The 23528-nt window shown below is 34.1% G+C and overlaps 3 protein-coding genes across 3 annotated transcripts; 2 read left to right on the top strand and 1 right to left on the bottom strand.

Moving 5' to 3' along the window:
- The first annotated feature begins 144 nt into the window (after positions 1 to 144).
- LOC120282257 (sucrose transport protein SUT1-like) lies at positions 145 to 3809 on the top strand. The gene is made up of 14 exons (XM_039289031.1): positions 145 to 340; positions 1117 to 1182; positions 1272 to 1370; positions 1466 to 1530; positions 1618 to 1702; positions 1780 to 1813; positions 1885 to 1984; positions 2060 to 2135; positions 2225 to 2404; positions 2511 to 2654; positions 2741 to 2974; positions 3069 to 3132; positions 3213 to 3256; positions 3644 to 3809. The coding sequence occupies exons 1-14, from the start codon at positions 155 to 157 to the stop codon at positions 3788 to 3790; spliced, it is 1524 nt and encodes a 507-aa protein (XP_039144965.1). The 5' UTR covers positions 145 to 154; the 3' UTR covers positions 3791 to 3809.
- Positions 3810 to 5466: 1657 nt separating this feature from the next.
- LOC120282546 (uncharacterized protein At3g28850-like) lies at positions 5467 to 7040 on the bottom strand. Its single transcript, XM_039289376.1, has 2 exons — positions 6905 to 7040; positions 5467 to 6780 (listed from the first exon to the last, which is right to left on the bottom strand). Exon 2 carries the CDS (start codon positions 6756 to 6758, stop codon positions 5607 to 5609), a length of 1152 nt encoding a protein of 383 aa, XP_039145310.1. The 5' UTR covers positions 6759 to 6780; positions 6905 to 7040; the 3' UTR covers positions 5467 to 5606.
- A 9159-nt stretch (positions 7041 to 16199) lies between these two features.
- On the top strand, positions 16200 to 17723 carry LOC120281703 (homeobox-leucine zipper protein ATHB-13-like). The gene is made up of 3 exons (XM_039288402.1): positions 16200 to 16509; positions 16606 to 16973; positions 17215 to 17723. Exons 1-3 carry the CDS (start codon positions 16329 to 16331, stop codon positions 17545 to 17547), a joined length of 882 nt encoding a protein of 293 aa, XP_039144336.1. The 5' UTR covers positions 16200 to 16328; the 3' UTR covers positions 17548 to 17723.
- The last annotated feature ends 5805 nt before the right edge of the window (positions 17724 to 23528 follow it).

Here is a 23528-nt window from a genome sequence, read left to right on the forward strand (position 1 = left end):
CAATTTTTTTAAAAAAATACTGTTATTTAATCTGTACATGCATGTATCCTTTTATATATATATTATATATATATACCCTTATACACGTGTGTATATATGGTCTGATGTCTGCCAGCTGAGAGCAAGGGAGGTTGAATTATTGGCTGTGAAGAAGATGGAGGTGGAGTTGGGAGGGCTGAAGAATGTGGAAGCTTCAGCGTTCTCCGGTGACGGAGCTCCGGCGAGTGATCAGGCAGCTACTCCGGCAAGCTTAATGAAACTGATACTATCAAGCATGGTTGCTGCTGGTGTGCAGTATGGCTGGGCTCTCCAGTTTGCTCTCTTAACATCCTATGTTCAGGTTCTTAATTTGTACCATGCATCATAATTGAAGACTCTTTATTCTTAAAAATAAGATAGCGAATGGGTTTTTTTTTTTAAAATGTAATATTTTGTTGTATCTTAAATTTTTTAAACTTATGTTTCTAAATATCTGGGAAAAATCAAATTAAATAGCAGGAGATCAAGATAAAAGGCAATTAGCATTATAATTTTGTTATTTCTTTTTTCAAACAGAATAGAAAGATTGGAATATTCATTTCTCATCTACATATGACCATATATTTATATTAATTTCGTTGGATTTAGTTTGATTATTTCGAATTTAATTTGATATTTTTTTTACAAAACTTGTATGTTTTTTTTTCGTTATCACCGAGATTGTCCATCCGCTTTGGAGTGTGGAATATAAATTTTTATTTTTTTAATAAAATAGATAAATCACTACTTTATATACATAAAAAAAGGCGAAATTTTTTTTTATATTTTATTTTCCCTTGTGATATGAATAATTACAAATCAAAAGATTTTATATAGGAGACATGACAACCAAATTTTCACGTTCTTATAGCATGGTTCATATGACAAAACGTTTGTCCATACTCCAAAGTGGGGTATACTGATTGAAAAAAAAAAAATCAAATTAGAGCATCTTCTCCAATCTATACATATGCAACAAAAGTCAGAAAAAAGGATTGAGATTGCTCATCCAATAAAACATTTTTATGAGTACCTTGAATTCAGGTAGTACTTGTTTTATATCTTTTGCCTTATTATTTATTTATTTATTTATTACAGACTCTTGGATTACCACACTCTCTTTCTTCAATCATGTGGCTATGTGGCCCTGTTGCAGGCTTCCTAGTGAGTTACTCTAGTGTTGCCAATTTGCTATTTTCTATTCTAAATTTGATGGATAATTTAATCTGTGAAAACATGTTAATAATTATTAGGTTCAACCTTCTGTTGGTGTTTGGAGTGATAAATGTCATTCAAAGTTAGGAAGGAGAAGACCATTTATACTTACAGGCTGCCTTTTGATCTGTGCTTCTGTGAGAACTTACAAAATACATAAAAAAAAGATTTAATTGTTTATATTTGTGTGAGTTCATCGAAAAACTTATTTATTGAAATCTTCGAAAAATAGGTACTTGTCATTGGTTTTTCTTCAGATATTGGATATGCACTTGGTGATACAAAAGAACACTGCAGGTTAAATTAAAACCATTAATTATCTTATGATTAAATTGGATAAATGACAAACAAAACTATACTATAATTCATTGTTTTTATATGCAGTGTCTACACTGGAAAACGTTGGAAAGCAACAATTGTATATGTTGTTGGCTTTTGGATGCTTGATTTTTCCAACAACACAGTGCAGGTACTTCTTTGTTTGATACATATATACAATTTACTACTTTTCAGTTCTGAATTTTAAGAACGGGTGATGAACTGCAGGGACCATCTCGTGCACTAATGGCAGATCTTGCAGGTGAATCAATTGTATCATAACAATGTTAATGTTTATGTGAAGTCTAATTAATTTGCATGAAATCTTGGTAGGTCCTGGTAGATTCACAGCAGCAAATGCAATAATGTGCTCATGGTTGGCATTAGGAAACATACTCGGTTATGCTTCGGGTGCAAACGGGTCTTGGCATAGGTAAATCGCTGACAATTTGTCTGCCTACAAACAACAATGTCTTTAGTTTAACTGACAGTGAGGTTCTTTGTGCAGTTGGTTTCCATTTCTGAACACAAGAGCTTGCTGTGAAGCCTGTGCAAATCTAAAGGGTGCTTTTCTAATTGCTGTTGTGAGTTTATGCACATAGAAAAACTGCAAAATTGGTTGATTAGTTTATCATTTTTCAAATCTGAAAAGTTTTTTGAATTTGATGAGCAGGTGTTTCTTCTTTTCTGTTTATCTGTTTCTCTGTTTTTCGCCAAAGAAGTCCCACTTGAAGGAAAGACCAGAATGGCTACTGCAAATGAACCAATATCAGGTGTAATTGAACTTGTGAAAAGTTTCAGACATTTACCTCCTGGAATGCCTCCTGTTCTTATTGTCACTTTTCTAACTTGGGTACTACTACTTGTTTGACATAAGTTTGAAATAACAAAAATACTTGTTTTAGTTTGAAGATTAAAATCACATTTCCACCTGAATATTTTAGTTTTCTGCTTAACAGCTATCATGGTTTCCGTTCTTCCTATATAACAATGATTGGATGGGCCGAGAAATTCATCATGGTGATCCAGAGGGAACTAAAGCTCAAAGAAAAGCTTATGAGAATGGAATTAGAGATGGTTCATTTGGATTGCTATTGAACTCAGTAAAGAAAATAAAGCCATTGATTTTTTTAAAAAATTCTTAAAAATGTTAGTATGTCACTGACTCATTGCTGATTCTTCGTTGCAGATTGTTCTAGGAATTAGTTCATTTCTCCTCGAACCAATGTGCCGGAAACTTACAACAAGAGTAGTGTGGGCTATTAGTAACTTCGTATTGTTTTTCGCCTTTGCTTCGATGTCCATTGTGGGCATCTGGTCTACAAATGGCTATTCATATGGTGTGAAGGAAGTAGAACAAGTGAATGGCAGAGTAAGAGCTGTAGCTCTTCTTATATTTGCACTTCTTGGTTTTCCTCTATCCGTAAGCACTATTAATCACACTTATCAATGTTTTTTACTTTCTGAATTTTTGCTTAATTTGATCTTTTTTGGTCTTTATTCATGATCATGATCAGGTGTTGTTTAGTGTTCCTGCCGCTGTTGCGGCGCAATTAGCTGATATTGGCGGAAATGGACAAGGTTTGTTAATATTTGATGAATTTTTTCATAGTATTAGAGCTTAGTTTCGGGTCGAATTGATGTTATTTTATCTGTTGCAGGGTTAAGCATAGGAATTTTGAATATATCCGTTGTCATACCACAGGTATATAAAACTATTTTGCAAAAGATTTTATAGTATTGTTTGATAACAATAAGAGAAAATTACTTTAAACATTACAAAATTTGGAATTTCGTTCACCTGCTTATTTATTTTATGTTTAATCTATACATTTTCTTAAATTTTCCTTTAATTAAACTTCAACGATCTAGTGTTCTACATCGCATCAAATCATTGGACGTATCGGTTATTTTAAAAGATCAAAGTGTACTTTTCGTCTCTAAATTATATGTTTACATTTATTTTGATCCTTTTATACAAAAAATGTTTATTTAATTCTTGAATCAAGAAGAGTATGAAAATAGTTCTTTAACCTATATTATATGTTTTGATTAAAAAATAAATTAACAAAGTGGGAAAATGGTTATGCAGGTGATAATATCAGTAAGTGCAGGGCCATGGGATGCTCTGTTTGACAAAGGAAACTTGCCTGCATTTGCTATGGCTTCTTTCTTTGCCTTTATTAGTACTTTTGTTGCATTCTTTGTCCTTCCAAAGTTGACAAACACTGCCCATTAATCTTTGTAACATTGGTGGAAATAACACTACTTAATAAATAAACAATCTTTAATTATATAAATGGCCGGCCATGATAAGATCAACAAGTACTATATATATACATGTACATGTTTCTATATGTTTTATATTCAAATATATTTTATGACAATTAGGGGCTTCATGGAAGCTTCATTCCTGATTTTGTGTTTTTATAAAGCTGTGTTATTAATAGCTTTATCAGGCCAAGCTCTTTCACATGTAACTTGAATAAATTAATAATATTAACATAATATATATAACTGCATTTCAAGCTCAAAAGCCAAACTTAAATATTGAAATCCAAATCAAGTAAACTTTTTTTTTTATTATTTTTTTTTGAAAAGGTGGATAAACCACATACATTCAACAAATCCAGACGAACAAAATACAACAGAAGTCCACTAGCTGTGGAACCCAAGGAAACAACAAAAAGGAGGAACAATAGGTTTCCTCCTGACCCACAAAAAAAAACAACGTACTACCTCACAAACTCAGCCAGTGCCTCCTCAGTCGTGTGAGCCGCCACTGCCCCTCAGACTGAGGTCCCGTGAACTCTAAACTACGCCGAATAGAGGAAATAAAATCCTCAAGCGTCGATCTCAATCCTTCTGAAGCTGCAGAGAACCAAGATAATATGAAATGATCAGTTTTAACTACAACAGCATGCGGGCACACATTTATCAGAAAATATAACATCATTTCTCGTAAGCCAAATCGCCCACACGAAAGCTTTAATTACCCCATCCCCAACCACGTGGGAAACGGCCGGCAAAGCATTCCTCCAGGCCCCCCACAGAAACGACATCGAACTCGGAAGCGACGGCAACTGGACAACCCTACTAATCTGCGCCCACACCTCAAGGGAGAAACGACACTGCAGAAAAAGATGATCCACCGATTCCACCACTTCGTGACACAGCACGCATGTGGCAGTCGGAAGCTTGTTGCACCTGCACTTAGCTAAATTTTCAAAGGTAAGGATTTTATCCTTCCAGACCAACCAATTGAAAATATTGACCTTCCTCAGGCAAGGGCCCTTCCAAAAGTACTTAGCAATAGGGCACCGAAGTCCCCCGTCATTTAGTCGATCGTAGAAGGATTTAACCGAGAAGGATCCATTGACAGTCAAACTCCAAAGCTTAAAATCTTTTCCAAGCCTACAAGGAAAGTTCCTATTGGCAAGCACAAGAGGAGGGCTAGATCACCAAAGGTGAGGCCTAGCTAAAAACAGTAAACACATGCTCACAGAAAAGAAAAAGGGAAAGCCGGAAAGGAAACAAGAAGCAATAGCCGCCAAACAGAAGAAAAGAGAGGCACCATTCCAAGGAATGGTGAGCGCCACACATGCTTTTCTTTATTAATGCCATACAAAATGGTCCAACACCATGACTTTCTCCATTGCCATTACATACAACAGATCCAAAGAACCTCTTCAGAATCCAAATAAAAACTTAATTTTGAGATAATTGATTTAACTGTAAGTACAACACAATTAATTCAATATTTAACCAAATAGAACCACATATATATATATATATATATATAAGCCTCCTTAGAGGTCATTATATCAACATCTAACCACTCATAAATCCCAATCCCACCCATTCTCTCTTTTTCACTTTTCATCTTTTCTACAAAAATTCTACTAATGTCTGTTCTCTCTTTTATACTTTTCATCTCTTCTGCAGAAATTCTACAAATGATGTCCGTCTGCAGAGGAAGCATTACATATATATATATATATATAGTACTTAATTTTTTTCTCAAATTAATGATCAGATCTAAAACACAATAAAATTCAACAACAAAGAGAACACCTAACAAGCCCATTCTCATTACACTCAGGACACCTACACCAAAACCCACCTCCATATACATATCCATCATCATCATCTTCATCATCATCCTCCACAAACACTTTACAACTCCCTGAACACCTCCCACACAACACAAACCTCACTTCTCCACACTCCTCACAATCCCCTCCTCCACCACCACCACCACCACCACTACCACTACCTTTCCCTATCTTCACCATTTCACACCCATCCAACACCTTCCCCAACTCCCCTCCTTCATGCATTCTTCTCACCTCCTCTACCCCTCCCAAATACTCCCCTTTAACAAACAAGGCCGGCAATCTCCCTCCCTCCTTCCCTACTAACACCTCATGCAACTCCTCCTTAAACCCTCTATCCATTGACACATCCCTCTCATCCACTCTCACCTTATAACTCCTCACTATCTCCCTCACCTCCTTGCACACATTGTATGTCTCCCTTATCCCTCTCAAGCTTGTCATGTATATCACCACTTTCCCTCCTCCTCCCACCCAACTCTCCAACCTCTGCTTCACCTTCATCCCTTTCTTTGCATCTATCCTCTCTTGGAACTCCATTATCCTTGTTCTCACTATTCCTGTCAAATCAGGTGTTTTCCGGCAACTCTCTTCTTCGTCCTCCTCCACCTCCTCGTATTTTGATCTTCGTAGCAGTACTTCTGACGCCATCTTTTCCGGCTCCGGTGACCGGAGGAGTTGCCGGTGTTGTGGTGATAACTCCAATAAGGTTTTCCTGAACGAGCTCACCACCTCCGGGTCCACGTATTCTGTGAACGGCGTCGAGTTCTGCATGGCTTTGCATGGCGTCCCTATTGGAGTCACGTCCTCTAACCCTTCCATCAGCTCCCATGCATTGATTGTTTCCGGCACCGGCGCCGGCGCCGGAGTCAGTTTGGGGTGATCGTCGTTGGAGGCTTTCATCATGGCTTCGTCGGAGATGTCATGGTCGAGCTTGAGCGAGCCGAGAGTGCAGGACTTGAGAGTGATCCGGTGGTCAAGATCGGTGCCGGTGGAGTGGGCGTTGGCCGGCATGGAACGGCTGTTGAATAGACGGCCGGAGAGGTTCCGGTGACGGTGCCGGCGAGCCTGTTTGGAGCTTGTGCAACCCATGGGTTGATGGCTTCGTTGTAGACTTGCAGTGGGGATCAATCAATGGAATTGGAGATTAATAATTGTTGTAAATTGTAACTATAAGAATAATGAAAACATTTGCTTGTTTATTGGGATTAGGGTTTAGTGAAAGAAGGAGTGATTACCTTTGAGTTGAAGCGAGGGCAAAAGAAGATGAAGATCAATGGAATGTGTAGGAGAAGAAGAGGAGTGGGATGTGGCCATCCATTGGAGAAGAAGAGTGGGAATCCATGGATTTCTCTTCTTCTTTCTTATTCTTGCCTTTTTAATCAGGGGCTAATAGATACAGAGGGAGATATATAAATAAGTAATTTTTTAAAGATTAAAAAACTGAAATTGGTTTCTAAGAAAAGAACGAGACATATGGAAGTGGACGGTGCCGGACTTGAGAAACAGGAATGCTACTTTTTTTCCCCCTAATTAAGTACGTGTATAAATATATATATATATATATATAATCATGAAAACTTTTTTTTTATAAAAAAAAAAACCAAGTGTCGAGAAAACCCATAGCTATAGAGTTTATCCTCTAACACACATGTACTCTTATCAACACGGCCCCACCCCCACTTATTCTGCTGAGATTTGTGCACATCCCTTCTTTATCTTGACAAAAAACACACATGTGTACTCTCATTATATGTAAGCTGAGGTTCAAACATGTCTCCTCAGTAGAACATAAATATCTATGAATATCGTGTGGAAAAAATTATGTTTTAATATAATAGACTAAGAGGTCATTAATAATTAAGAAAACGTTCAAGTCTTATATTTCGAGTTCATATTTTACACGTAATCACAATTAAAAGGCAAAAGCTTGGTTCTTTCAAAATGGTTTTAAATTCAAATTTTTATAGACATAAAAAATCTAGTGGGTCAAAAACATCATTAAAAAAAAAATCATGTTTAAGGAATCTAGTGGCATTTAGGTGGCTTATTTTCATGGGATGACTTCTGTGTCACTGTTGAGTTCTCTTGTCTTGTCCAGTCTAGCTGAGTTTGTATGACTAACTTTTTACTATCTGAATGATCGACATTGCAAACCGTTTTTTGGAATGAAATTTTGGCTATGCAAAAGACAATCCATGTTCCCTTGGATCATCTGCAAGGATTTTAATGCGATTGTTTTTTAGAACAATAATGAAAAGGGGTTCAAATTAGAAGGATATTAAAAATACTAACCGATTTGTTCAATATCTCATGCCTCAAATGCCCTCTTAAAACCTCGCAAAATATGCGTACTTATCTGGATGACAATGTGCATACATTGCCACAAAACAGAGGAAATTGTGGATCATCTACTACCTTATTTAACACCCCAAGCACCCCATTATTATTCAACACCCCAAGCACCCTCTCTACCATTAAGGAGAGGCTTGGTCCAATTGGGGAACTGATAATGTACTAATATTGACTGGCTTTGGGAATCTTCTTATGCAGGTAATTTGTTGGACTATTTGGATGGAAAAAAATATTCTCATTTCTAATTGCATTGCATACTTTCATTTTTTTTTCTTTTTTCTATTTGTAAAATTGATCATATGCTTACTGTTTGGGTAAAATGCAACTCCAAATACTAAAAAGGCCAAGTTCGAGGAAATGTTCTCAGCAATCAAATGAAACCTCAACTTAAAATAAAATTCACTAGATTTGGGGAAATTATAGTGAGCCCCGAGTAATTCGAACAACTGAGAGGAGATAAGTGATTGTTAGTGCAACCGCACTATTTATTAGGCATGATTTGACACCAAGACAAGATGACGTGGCAACCATGGTGACAAGGCATAATTAATGACATGAAAATCTTGGTGACATGGCAAGGAGACTTGGGGTGCAAGGCAAATCATCCTAACTATGGTGGAGCTATTTTTAGTAAGTCTATAACATGGAGAAAAATATCTTGAAAATCTTTGTGGTATTATTCTTGGTAACTTGTTTAACTTGAAGACAAGATCATATCAAGATCATACTTAGAGAGATATGATTGAAGACTAAATATGGTGGAGCTTATTTGAAGAAATATCTATTCATGGTATGAATGAAGAAGATATAATTTGAAGAATCCTTGATGATTGAATTGATTGATTGAAGATCTATTATTGGGAAGACTTGAGGACCAAACTTGGGTGAATTGAAGATCAAGTTTGGAGAATCTTTGAAGACCAAACTTGGAAGATTGAAAACTAAGTTTGGCAAGTTTCATGAAGACACACAAAGACGTGCGCCTCTTGCGAGGGGACTGCGTGATGAGAAACTGAGGAGGTAGGCTAGTTGCCGGCAGTCGGGATCGGGAGATTTGGCTGCATCGATTCAGACTAAGCATGACCAAGAGGTTGATGGGTTTTGAGGTCGTCCGCAACGTAACCAGAACTCAGTCAAGTCAGCAGTCAGGGCCATGTTGCAACTTATGTTACAACAGGAGTTGCAACAACTAATTTCGGAAGGTTTTAGTAGCCAAGGAGATTCGAAAAGAGGTACATGTTATATTTGGGATGTTGAGGCGTCTATATAAGCTATTTTGCTCGTAGATTATAAGTGTGACCGGAGCTAGAGAGTGTGGGTGCACAAGATAATCTAGAGAGAGTAGTGATCTTTGTTTGTGAGCGTTGAGTGACAAGTGTTTGTACTCATGTATTTTCACCTCTTTTAGTGGATTGTTTATCTCCGGGCTTGGCCCCCCAGACGTAGGCAAGTGTACGCCGAATTGGGTTACCAACGTCGTGTGTCTCTTTCTTGTTTGGTTTGTTTATGCTTGTATGAGTATTTGAATGTTTCCTAAAACCCACAAACCACACCGGTAGACATTGATGTTTTAATTTTTTTTGTTTTTCACCTTCTTTTTCTGTATTTTGTTTTATTCTCCACTTTTGGTGGATCTTTACTTAGTTGCTAGTCACTTTTGGCTTTTTCTTTTTTTTGCTTTGTACAATATTGTGTTCCGATCCTTTATATACTTTATTTTTTCAATGCAATATATATATGTATATATATATATATATATATATATGAGGATGCATCTTCTGCCAACGTTCACAGATTCGTAATCTGTGAACGTTGATATGGGCCGTTGGATTTCAATCCAACGGCTGCACACCATTCTATGAACAGTAACACTGTGCACTATTCATAAGCACAGTAAAAAAGTGGGGTGTACAGTATTTTAATCTGAACCATCCAATCAATCTCAGCACAGTAACTGAATCAATCACAGTCGTCCAATCCTATTAAATTACTGTACATCATCTGTAATCAACTCAAAATATTTTGTTGATTAGTTTAAGTTTTTTAAATATATGTTTTTGGATCTATTTCTGGTATCAACTAAAGTCATGAAAGGTCAATTAACTTCATGAGATAAAAAGGTGATTTCATGCAAAGCAGAAATATTATTTGTCCAAAAACTATGGGCAAGTTTATACAGTTCGCCAATGGCAATAATGCAGAAGGCTCTAGATTGAAAGAATAAATGAATTATGAAACGTAATCATACTTTGAGTTCCTCAATGAACATTTCTCATGAATCTCTAGAAATAAACCTTTTTTGTTGTTTTCTATGATTTGATTAATTTGTAACCAACATGTGTATCTTTATATTATTCAATGACATCCATTTGCTTTGATGAACATGAATATTCTCCCATTAATCCCATTAATTATTATTATTATTATTATTATTATTTCACAACTAAAACTAGATTGGACAAAAATTAAAAACAACAACAACAATTTCCACAATAATTTTATATGATAAATGAGATGTGTTTAAGATCTAGTGTTTTTATTTGTATTGTCAATAGAATCAAATTTAAATTAAGAATAACTAGCTAGTAAATACAAGTAGAAATCCATATGATGCAACCCAATGCGTAAGAACTTAAAATACATTTAAAATATTAAAAGAATGAGATGTAGCTGCTTCGAACTCTGTAAATAAATAAATTAATATGGCCCAATATAACAACAATGCCTTTAAAATGAAGGGCCTCACATTCATAGCCCACTTTCAATTTGTTTTGCTTTGACCATTAATTTGATTTCTTTACTTTTTCTTTCCCTTTTTACATGTATGAAAATAGCATTTTATTCTAAAAATTTAATAGTCATAAAAACATTACACTATTAAGATTCATAAAAAAATAGAAATATTATAAAAAATTAATATCCAGTTAAAGGATATGATTTTCAAGTTTTATTGATAACTATATTAACATTTTTTTTATAGGGTATATGTGCACTTAAAAAAAATTAATAAATATAATTGTTTTAGTGATAATTTTGGATTGTTTAGTCAGAGATTTTGGGTGATCCTCACGTTATTCCACTGAATAAAATACCATTTTACCTTTAAAAAATAATAAATTGAATATTTGAATCAAAGTTTGTTTAAGACACAATTTTAAAATCAATATCCTTTCAATCTAGCGCTTTTTATAATTATTGTTAGGGATAGTTTTTAGTTTTGTTTTTAAAACTTTTCTTATTGTATTTTTAATTTTTAAATTTTTAGTAGAATATTAAAAATATTCTTAGTATCAGTTGTAAAGACCCTATGGGCGGTGATAGTGAGCTCACCCTCAATTTTGTACCAATAAGAGGGAGTATTGAAATCACTCTCTTAATTACTAGGTGGGCGGACGTATTAAACGTAGTAGTGTGAGCTTGTCAGTGACTTCCCCTTACCACTGGAGGAGTGTCAAGGAGGAGAAGAGCATACCATGCAAGACCTTACATGAGTGAATAAGATAAAAGTAATTTTATGATTTTATTTTCATTTAGATTTATAAGTAAAAGTTATAAAAATAAAAAATGTTTTGAGTATTTGATAACTTTAAAAGGTTTTTTGGAAATCGAAGCAGTATGACTGTTTGAGCAACAGCCGTTATTTTCCTGATATTATTATTATTAGTTGATAAACCTACATTGAGAACTCGTTGGCAGTATGATCTTGCACCGAATGCATACATGCATGCATGAATCATGATGAAGAAAGCCAAGTTGATAAAAAGGAGTGTCTGTGTAACCCATGGCCATGGAGACACGATGGTGTACCCACCCGACCAAAACATGGCATGGTTCCACCCAGATATGATTGGATCCAAGTACCAACTACCACATCAATAACTAAGCTGCTTACACTAACTAAAAACCATTTTCAAACATTAGCATATTTTTCTCCATCTCATCATTTCATGCAAAACCACCTTTTTATTTTAATTGCTAGGCCCTTCCCAACCCCTTTAAGCCATGTTTTCAAACCGGTTCAACCGGGTTGAACCAGATCTGACCAAGAAATCAGGTCGGTCGGGGTATAATGTTGACCCAGTTGACACGGGTGAATATCCGGTGAACCGATCAACTTGGCCCAGTCGAACCGGGTCAACCTAATTATATTATTATATATTTAAAATTAAGACTTTAAATAATAAATATGTAAACATAGGAATTATGTATCAAATTTACTTCAAAATCAAAATCAAAACTCAATGCATGATTCATAAGTTTTATTTATTAAATTGTATTGTGAAACATAAAAACTTATATTTTGTTAATTTCTATTTATTATTATGTTATATTTCTATTTATTATTATGTTATATTTTGTTTGAATTTATATTTAGGGTATTAAATTAATATTTATAAATTATAAAAAAAATTATTTATTTGCTGAATTTTTATATTGTTGTTTTTAAAATTTTTATTAATTTATAATATATTATATTTATGATGGGGTTAATGCGCTTTGACCCCGGTTCGACTATTGACCCATGACATGAAAGCTTTCATGGGCCATATCCCGAGTCGGGTTTCAAAACATTGCCTTTAAGAGACTCACAATGTAGTTTATGTACTTGATTGTAAATTATCATCTCTAATTACATTTAAGGGCGCGGTTCATATTAGGTGTAATTAGTGGTAAGAAAATTACCCAACCCACTTCATACCATGAAATGAGAAAATAACACTTTTTTAGTTTAATTTTAAACTAAACCAGCATCAAGATTTTTTTAAATTAAATGAGAGAAACAAAATTTTATATAAACTTAATTACATCCCTTCAATTCAGAATTTTTTTTTAATTTTTACAAAATGAACATCATAATTAATCATGGGAGGTGAAATTAAAATCTAGCCACTTCAAAAACAGTGTGACTTCCATCTTTTTTTCTTTTTTTTTTAATTTGAACCATTTTTTCAAAGTGAACATCTCCTTACTGTGGTTAAAAAGAATGCACTATTTTATAAGCTTTTATATATATATATATATATATAAGTGAATTGTTTAAGATTTATGCCCAACAAGTCATGTGAAGGGCTTGTTCCCCTCCAACTCAAGAAAGGTCCACAAACTTTTGACACTAGAAATAGTATGTATCATGGATTATTAGTTTAAGATGCTTCATAACAAGAGAGAGAAGAAGAAGATCATGATGACGATGAGAAAATAGAATCTATTTTAAAAACTAGACTACTCCTTGTGTCCTTTTCTTTCTCAGCCATCTCCTTCTTGGGTGTTTCTAGACTTATATATACATATATATATATATATATATTGATCATACGCCTCATCAATCTCTTATGTTTAATCAACTTAAATTTGAATAAAAATCAAGCGCTTCTTACAAAATCTTATAAATTTTGGAGGTGTTACTTTGGCTAGATTATCAAAAATGGAAAAAAGATTTATTATTTGAAACAGATGAATTACATTACAAACAGTTACATATATACTTTTATTATTATGTTGTATAATTCTCGGCATCCTAAAAAAATAGAGGTCTATTGAAATGGTTAAGTGGAGTTAATTAACCATTAATAATAGCACCTTCTTTTACATTTGAATATATTTAATTTAATGTGATTTTAATATTATATAATATATCACTTTGTTAATTAGTGAAGTGTGAAAAACATTGCATGACGTTGTAGTCCCAAAGAACCTTTGTACTAAATGGCCCAGTTTGAGTCTAACCTCAAACCAAAGAGTGTCCACTAACAAATATCTCAGTCACATTCCATCATTAGCTTTTAACCATATATTCCTTAATAGTTTTTTTTTTTAAAAAAATAAATCATTCGCTCTATTACTTGCACTAGTTCTCTCCCATTCTATGTTTTAATCAATGCCTCCGGACTTGCTAATATAATAACGTATATCTATATATAACAGGCAAGTATACAGTTTTTTGTTTTTGACTAAGATGAGCAACTAGGTCATTAAAAGAAACACAGGCGTGCATAAACTTTGGTAGAGCGAATAGAAGTGTGGCTCATATACATGCATGTGGGCACTAGGACCACCTAAGCATAACCATTGTTCATACTCAAAAATATGCTTTCACCAATAAATTGAACTCTCGTCAAACGGCTTGATCAGGAATCTAAAGCTGCGGTTGAAAGTCTTCCCAGACATATTGATGACAGGTGTATAGATGAATTAGCACGTGCGTACATGGAGAAGTTCGATAGAAGAGTATTTCGGTAATTTGGCGGAGACGAGATTTTATGGTTCGACCAGGCCTATTTGATGGGAAACCGGTTAAAAACAAAAGTCACAGTTTGTGTCCCACAAACTCGTGAGTTATACCAAAATTTGGCCAAATTCCATCGTAGGGTTTAGGGTTTAGGGTTTTGCCCTTTTTAGTAATAATTGATTTCGTTATATCTTAGGATAGAAATCTCTGATTTGTGAGTTGTTTGTGGCAATAGTCTTTATTTTGTCAGATCTTTTATTTTCGTGCTGATATTTGAGAATTTATTATTTTTGGTAAATTTTTAAATTATCTCTTTTCTTAGTGCTATTTTCGCATATTTAATTTAAGCCTACGGACAAAAAGAAAAAATCAGTTTTGTGATCATCATTTTCATTGAGTAATAAGATTTTACTCTTTTTCAATCCTGGTTATCGTTATTCAACAGATGTTGGAAGGCTTATTATCGGGTATTTGTGCGCGAATCAACAGTCTCCTGGTTATCGTTATTCAACAGATGTTGGAAGGCTTATTATCGAGTATTCGTGCGCGAATCAACAGTCTCAAGTATACCGCTGTATCACATATCCATTACTACAATCCCAAGAGAGGAGAATATTGCTGATGAGCCTACTGCTTATGAACGCCTTAACCCACCATTGTCTCTTTTCTTCAGGGGCTTAGATAGACCAAATTGGATGAAAGAGATCTGTGCCGGTCACAATCTCTTATTTTGATATTTCTGTTTTTATTGTATTTGTTTTTTCTCTGTTTTAGCTCTTAGCTCTTTTGCTTAAAAAAATGAATTGAACTCTGGTCACTTGTGAAAAATTTTACAAGTACTCAAACACCAACAACACTATTCGTAGTTGCCCAAGCAAATATATAGTTAGGAGATTCAGCTTTTTTTTTTTTTAGTTATATATATTATATGATACGGGTGTTGCATGTATAAAAAGAGAAAGAAAGAGAGGGGGAAACCCATTAAGGAGAGAAAGAAGAAAGAAGAAAGAAGAAAGAAGAAAAGGACATGACGAAGGCCACGAGGGGGGGTGAGAGACAAAAAAGCCCAGCCTAGCTTTGGAGTTAGGGTTAGGGTTAGGGTTAAGTGTGAAGTGTGTTGTGCTTGCATTGGCCATGAAGGTGATGTATGAGACACTGAGAGAGAACCCTCATGCACGATTAGCTGTATGTGGGTTAGGTAGCAACCCCTGCACCCATTTGGGTCCCATTCCCCCCTTATTTATAAGATTCTCTCTTAATATATATATATATATATATAATAATAATAATAATAACTTATTCATTTTCATTATTATTTATTTATTTATTTATCAATCAAACATAAGAAATACAACCCACTTCTCTTATTTTATTCTACGACCACCATAACAAATACAACCCATATGTCCATTAGGCATACCAGATAATTTGTATTTTTTTATTTTCTTTGTCTTTATTTATCAACAATCATAACTGTAGATATAAACGACAAGTTAGCTAGGATAATTCATTTTATTTATAGTAAAGTTATTTTTATTTAATTAATTTATTAGAATATTTTCATAGAAAAAATGGATGCTCTTTTCTAAGCTCTAAGTTCATTTCATTTCATTGGTGTGTATGGTGTACATAGTCCTAGCTGAAATCATGTACTTGTACTTAATTAGAATACCATCCATGTTCAATATATATACATATACACACACAAAGAAAAAAAAAAGAGTTATTTATTAAGTGATAATCTCCAAAATCACTCATCTTTAACACTGACCAATCAAAATATTTACACCTATATAGTTTTTATTTTATTTTATTTTATTTTATTTATTTAACATCTCTTTTTATTATTTTTCTCCAAATTCCAATGATATATCTCTCCATCTCCTCTGGACAGTCTCTCTCACATCTCTCTCTCTCTCTCTCTCTCTCTCTCTCTCTCTCTCTCAGTTCCTCTTCTCCTTCTCCTTCTCCTTCTTGTTCTTGTTCTTGTTCTTCAAATTAAACATCAATCACACAAACACAAATACACACACAATATTGATTGAAGATCTCTCCATTGATCATTGGATGAGTTTTCCATGTCTCTAGAGCAAATGGCATGCAATGGCATGGCCTCCCCTTTCTTCCCACCAAACTTTCTTCTCCAAATGCAAACCCCTCATGAAGATCACCATGAACATACCCAACCTTCTTCCACCACTCTCTCCCCTCTCCTTCCTGCCACTACCCCTTGCACAACCACCCCTCCAGACTTCAGAGGTCAGTATACTCATCATCTAATACATCAAATATAACATCATTGTTATATATTTTTGCTAATTAAAGTAATCAAGATGCATGGTTTGCATATGGCAGCAATGCTTGGCAAGAGATCCATGTCATTCTCTGGTATTGAGCCATGTGAAGAGATGACTGGAGATGATGACCTCTCTGATGACTGTTCCCAAGCCGGTGAGAAGAAGAGAAGGTTAAACATGGAGCAAGTGAGGACACTTGAGAAAAACTTTGAGCTTGGGAACAAGCTTGAGCCAGAGAGGAAGATGCAGCTGGCTAGAGCTCTTGGCCTTCAACCTAGACAAATTGCCATCTGGTTCCAAAACAGAAGGGCCAGGTGGAAAACTAAACAATTAGAGAAAGACTATGATGTTCTCAAGAGACAATTTGAGGCTTTGAAGTCTGAGAATGATGCTCTCCAAGCTCACAACAAGAAACTCCAATCTGAGGTACTTTTCTCTTCTTCTTCTTCAACTTCTTCTTCTTCTTGTTGTTATTTATTATTATTGTTATTATTATGATGATGATCATTAGTAATTGAGTCTTTTGAGGTTGATTTCTCTTTTGAGTCTTTTGAGGAAAACTTTGTTTATTGCTTGCCTTAATGATTGCCCAATGAGAAACAAATTATTTATATACAATTTTCCTTTTTATTTTTTGTGGTGGTTGTTGTTGTTGTTGTTGTTGTAGCTTTTGGCTCTGAAAGGGAGGGAAATATCAGAACCAATAAACCTGAATAAGGAAACTGAAGGCTCTTGCAGCAACCGAAGTGAGAACAGCTCAGAGATAAACTTAGACATTTCAAGAACATCAGTAACTGAAACAAGTCCTTTAAATCAACAGCAAAACAGCAGAGCTTTCTTCACTGCAGTGAGACCTGGAAGCATGACTCAACTCCTTCAAGCTGGTTCTACAAAGATTGAAAACAGCGCACCTGAAGAGAACTTGTGCAACATGTTCTGCAACATGGATGATCAGTCAGCCTTCTGGGCCTGGTCCGAACACAACCACAACTTCCATTAAACTCATACACTCAAGAGATCCAATCCCTGTTTAAATAATTTTGATAGAATGAATGTTTGATGGCTCCTTTGCATGTGCCATGAAAATAAACACAAGGGCATATCCTCCCTTCTTTTTTCTTCTTCTTCTTCTTCCTTCTTCTTCTTTAATTACATTTTTATATATATTTATATGTATATGTGATTATATATATGAATCTTAAGTATTGGTTGAATTGAAGTGAAGGTTTATAATCATGTCCTAGCTAATTAATGGAAACTGTGTGATTGGTTGTATATACGGTGTGGAGGTTAATAAAGAGAATATGTAAGGGATGGAGAAAGAGTACAAAGAGAAAGAGGTGTGTGGAAAGGCCAATGTCTTTAGTTTTGTTGCTTATATTTTGCTGACAAGATCCCCTCTCTGGCCTCACAAAGAAAAAGTCTATGCACTCAAAGATAAAAGAAATGCATGTGAACCACTGTCAAGTGTCACCCACTATCTTATTCTCTTCCTTCATCTTTCCCAATACCATTAGCTCATCATCTTTAAATCAAACCTCTCTCATTTTTCATATAATATATATATATATATATATTTATATTTCCTGTGTGTTTGGTGGACATGCATGCAAAGTCTATGAATAGAGAAAGAGGTTGGCAGGTTACAGCTCATGAGAGAACATGCCCTCGTGCCTTTTTTCCAGGGATTCAGAGTATGGTGTGGTTCTGCTGGTGGGACACTGCCTTCACAAACATACATGCATGGCTCATGGCCTATGTCCCTTTGAAGGGAATACAACACACACACACACACAAAACTTGGACCATCTCTTTCCTTTCTCTCACATCTCTCTCTCTCTCTCTCTCTCTCTCTCTCTCTCTCTCACCACCTTATCATCTTATCACTACTCCCTTATAGCTTCTTCTCCCATTTCATTCACACTCATCCATTTTAATTTTATTTGTCATTTTTTACATGATATTTATTTACATATCATGTATTTTCTATGCATGGTATCAGAAAGTGTGTTGAGAGAATTAAGTGTACATGATGAACGTGCATTTCAACGTGAGAAGTCCAATATATCTAGCAAAGAACATGAACATCAGGCTGTTGTGGATAAGCTGATGATACACACTATTTGACAAGATATATTTGAGGCTTGATGTTAAATGTGTGCTATTGATATATAGCACAAACACAAGGACCATTAATAGTACTGAAATCCTTGAAACCAAGTTCCTGAAAACTTGGGATTCCGGAAAAAATAATAATAATAATAATAATAATAATAGAGAGCTTTGGCAGTTACTAGAAGACTTACTTCACTTCATTTTCTCAATTCATTTCATTTCATTCTTCCCAACAATGTCCTGTCAACTTCTAGTTTCTTGTTTTGATCCTCTAAAATGAAATAATGGCTCTACATGCTTTGTTCTTCAAATCCTTTGCATCTAACTATTAAAAGCAAAAGGCCGTATATATATATATATATATATTAAAACATATATATACATACATATATATATATATATATAAGATGTACAAATTATTTTGAGAAGAAAGTCACAGTAGCATCTTGTCATCTTGTTGCACTTACACATACTGTTCCTTTGCATAGTGATCCTCATCTCTATGTTTTTAATCCATTTTATTCTTTTTTTTTTTCACAATATAAAACTCATGCTCTGGAAATGGGGTGTTCTACCAACTCTTTGGTTGTAAAAGTGACTGTCATTATATATTATTAATTAAAGGAGTTCATACTTTTTTTTTTTTGTTATCCTTGTTTTATTAACCATATTTTTAATGCCATGGTAATTAGGAGCTAATCACAAGCAGTTAAATGAGAAGATTAGCTCTAATCAATAAAAACTCATGTACAAGTACAATAGACTTTAATGGTCGTCTACATAAAAAAAGATTTGAAAAATAATTATGTTTAACATATTTATTGTACATTTTGACATACTTATTCAACTATTGGTCGACCGTGTGATACTTTTCTAGTATCCATGTTTTTTTGGTAGGACATTTTGTATTATTTTTTTTAACATTTGAATTGTTTTGATTTGAATAAACATTATTTATCTATTTTTATCAATATATATATATATATATATATATGTTAATTACATCTCTTAACTAGAAAATATTAGATTAATTAACATGTATATTTTATAAAGATATGATATACTCCAAATAATAAATTTTAAACAAATATTGATTATCTTAAATAATAGTAAATGTAAAAGTATAAGCATCATCCTCGTAAAAATGAAGAGTTGATATTTTATTTTATTTTATTATATATATAATTTTTTAAAAAAATAATCAACAAATTAAATATTCAACTCTTCAAGAGAGGCAAGTTATAGAATTATAGAAGTGAAAGTTTTATTTTTGTTCTTTACTTTTTTTTAATGATGTATATTCTTTTAGATGAATTATAAGTTAAATGATGGTAAGATGGAGGGTGTGAAAAACAATTTAATACTTATCATATTAGAGAAGGAAAGACTTAAGAGTGGGCCATAGCGTATGGGCCCCACCTTTTTCCTTTTTTTAAATAAATAGATAAATAATTAATTAATAATAAGTGATATTTGCACTAACCATGGTACCATGACACATGAAATACCGCTTAAAGTCAACGTCAATCATATTTTAAACAAAAAAGAATCACTCTTTTTTATATTCATAATAATCTTTGATTATTTTAATTAATTTAAATAAATGGAAATCAATCTCTTTATGTTTTTTAGAGATTCACAAAGTAATTCATTTTTATAGTATATTTTATAAAATAATTGGTAATTTGTTGACTGCTACTTATCCCAAGGCAAAGTAACGATTCTCATGCGTAGATAACATCCACGGCCATAAATGAGCCACGTCATATCTTAGATTTTGTTTTTCAAAGAGTAATCGCGTGAAATCGTCTTCTCCGGCGCCGCTCTTCAAAGATCCCTCTTTTGAGCCTTCCGCTTTGCCGGCGGTGGCCTCATCTGCGCCGGCGGTGAGCGACCTTCCAGAGCTCCCGACCTACGTGATTTCGTACTGCTTTAAGGTCCAAGGATGATTGTGAGATTGGGACTTATTGGCCAGGACCGCTGTGATTTTGGCTATGAAACTATTGGGGGTGCGGAGATGGTGCCAAGGTTCCTGGGGATTGGGGAATGCTGGTATCGCTCTCAATTTTGGGACCAATCAAAGTGAATTCGAGGAGCTGGTCTGAATTCCCGCAGATTGCGGAGTATTGTGTTCTCTCGTGTGGGGATGAGTGGACCCCGAGGGTTATGCTTTGGGGCTGTCTTCAATTGGAGGTACGTTGCTGGTTTCTTTGAAAAAGATGTCAATTCTTTTGAAGCTTCTAACGTTTTCTAGAATTTATACGCTGGATAGCTGTAAATTTTGTAGAAAAGTTGGGATTTTTCCTCAATTTTCGGCTTGTGATAGGTGTTGTTGTGGTCCCTCTTTGTTAGTTAAATTTTCTGGTTTATCTCTGATCTCTATGTATTAATTTCAACGCATTTGTTTATACTTGAGCAAGAATGAATTTTTCTCTTAGTTTGTGCATTCTTTTTTATGATTTTGAATTTTTATTTCAAAACTACACAAATCAGTGTGTTATGCTTCTTTAGGCATCTGAATCACAGTGTGTGTGTGTGTGTTGTCTCACATACAAGCTTGGGAGGAGTGTGTTACTGTGCAGTGAAAAAGGTGAACTTTGTTTATAGATGCAATCATATGCATATATTATATATACATTGGTTTGGTGTGACTTGAATTGTCAGGCCAACCCTTGAATTTTGAGTGCAATTAGACCTAGGGTTTAAGCTTTTTCAGTATTAGGACTTTTCAGTCACATTTTTATGTAATACTCGTGAGAAAGTGTTGAAGTTTTTGTTGTTTTTCTTTTTTTGCTTGTCCTTGTTTGATTTGAGTATGATTGCTCTGCTATTCTAAAGAATATGATATATATCTTACAGTAATCAGTTTAGAAGTTAATGAGTACTGTAGATACTAGAAAAGCTTGTATGCCTTTTTGAAAAATAAAAAAATAAAGATTCGTACATCCATAAACATGAATACACAATGACTAATTGACGATTGAGCATGCTCTTGTCTGACTGTACTGTTCTTCATAACTTTATACTGGCAATTCTTGATAACTGAAGCTGTTGACATCAGTTTGTATTATTGAAAATCAAGTAGTGGTAGGCCAGTGACAAGTCCATCTTGTGAAATGTAAAATGTTAAGGACTTTAATGTTGGAGATATACTTATCATATGTTTCCAAATTATATAGAGCTACTGATTTCAGGCATGTGAGCTTGTCTGCTCACTAATAACAAAGGTGAGGAAGGATATGTAAAAGAATAGCAAATTTTACATTGCTTTCTGTATATCTTTTTTCTGTTACCGTAATTTTCTGTGTTGTTCTGAATCTATTGTCACTAGTCCTTTGTTCATTGTTACTTATCTAAGTAAGAAATTCAGTAAAATTATCCTTCTAGTTCTTGTACAACCTGTGAGCTCACTCAGTCCTGGTGGGCTGCTTTCAGACCTGCAGTATTACCTCATGGAATCTTTACTGAATGATGGTAAAGGCCAACACACTCATCTGAATTTTGTCACAGAGTTGGGCCCTCTTTAGATTTCAAACAAAGCTTGCTTTATCAGCTTTCGGTCAAATTGCAGTGGATATCGGTCATTTTCAATGTTAGCTAAGTCTTCACCTAGTTATCTGCACTTATCTTATTAAACATATTATCTGATACAATTGCAGTCTTTGATTTGTTAGTCAAAGAATGAGTTTTAAATTTTGTCCTAACTAAGATTTAAATACCAATTAACTATAGAATCTACCTCTGACACTGATGATTAATGCACTGAACATGAATTCTTCATTCACTCGTTTCTTTTTTTGGTGCTCATCTGTTTGTAAATGAACGGTAGTTTGTCCACATTTACTGAACAAAAATCTCTTGTTGATGAATCAAAATGTGTGATACTCTTATGTATGTAGGTGTGATTTGTGACATTGATGGTGAGTTTGTGTTACATTGAAACACTGTAAGCACTGACAGAGAGTACATTGTTCCACATGTTAGTTCAATCAACATGTTTTTCAGTAGTTGGTTGTTATCCAATGAGAATCTTAGCCTTATCAACCACATAATAGGAGAGCATGCAGATGGGGTACCATGGCATTGGATTCCTATTCCTTTTCCCTTTGGTCTTTTTGCCCATACACCCTTGTTTTGTTTTTTATTCTTTTTAATGTCATGCTTGTGCTTTACATATATGTCAATATCCATGTTAAGAGAACTACCAAAGGAGCACTATATGTATATATTCTATTTATCTACTTTAAAGTGTGTGCATGAAAAAGTGACCATCTTTTAACTCATAATCCAAAATTTGTTCCAAAAAGAAAAGGTTAAAGAAAGTTAAAAAGAAGGTGGTTATTCTCTCTTTCTACTTTGCAACAAGTCTTTTTTTTTTTCTCGTAATCATTTTTTTTTTATTGAAAAAGTTCTTATGTGATACTTTAATTGATCACTTACTTTCATTTGTTCTTTTGAAATATATATATGTGTATATATATGCTATTAAGAAACAAGCTAAAAAATGGGCTTCAATTTAAGGGATTATATTGGACAATGCACAGGCATAACTCATCCATTATTAGCTGAGGCTCTTGGCTTTAGGGAGGTTCTCAATTGGTTAAAAGGCTCATCATCTTACAAAAGTGTGTGTGAAATCAGATTGTTTATTGCGTATTCAATCTTTTTATGTCAGACTCATGAGAATAGTGTTTTTGGGTGAGGGATTATTAAAGGAGTTATTCTCCTCCTATAATTTTATGAAGTATTAAATATTATTTTTTAAATATATTTTTTATAATTAATGTACTTGTATATTTATATAAATTAGAGATAATTTTGAAAAGATAATTAATTTTTTTATAAAATTATGTGAGGTATATGAGA

Source organism: Dioscorea cayenensis, chromosome 18 (assembly GCF_009730915.1).
Source record: "Dioscorea cayenensis subsp. rotundata cultivar TDr96_F1 chromosome 18, TDr96_F1_v2_PseudoChromosome.rev07_lg8_w22 25.fasta, whole genome shotgun sequence".
In the NCBI taxonomy this organism is placed as follows: domain Eukaryota; kingdom Viridiplantae; phylum Streptophyta; class Magnoliopsida; order Dioscoreales; family Dioscoreaceae; genus Dioscorea; species Dioscorea cayenensis.

Coding starts and splice junctions, on each gene's coding strand:
- LOC120282257 (XM_039289031.1), top strand. CDS start 155: ATGGAGGTGGAGTTGGGAGGGCTGAAGAATGTGGAAGCTTCAGCGTTC. Junction 1,703..1,779: donor TTTCCAACAACACAGTGCAG/GTACTTCTTTGT, acceptor GATGAACTGCAG/GGACCATCTCGTGCACTAAT. Junction 2,975..3,068: donor TTCTTGGTTTTCCTCTATCC/GTAAGCACTATT, acceptor GATCATGATCAG/GTGTTGTTTAGTGTTCCTGC.
- LOC120282546 (XM_039289376.1), bottom strand. CDS start 6,758: ATGGGTTGCACAAGCTCCAAACAGGCTCGCCGGCACCGTCACCGGAAC.
- LOC120281703 (XM_039288402.1), top strand. CDS start 16,329: ATGTCTCTAGAGCAAATGGCATGCAATGGCATGGCCTCCCCTTTCTTC. Junction 16,510..16,605: donor CACCCCTCCAGACTTCAGAG/GTCAGTATACTC, acceptor TGCATATGGCAG/CAATGCTTGGCAAGAGATCC. Junction 16,974..17,214: donor ACAAGAAACTCCAATCTGAG/GTACTTTTCTCT, acceptor TTGTTGTTGTAG/CTTTTGGCTCTGAAAGGGAG.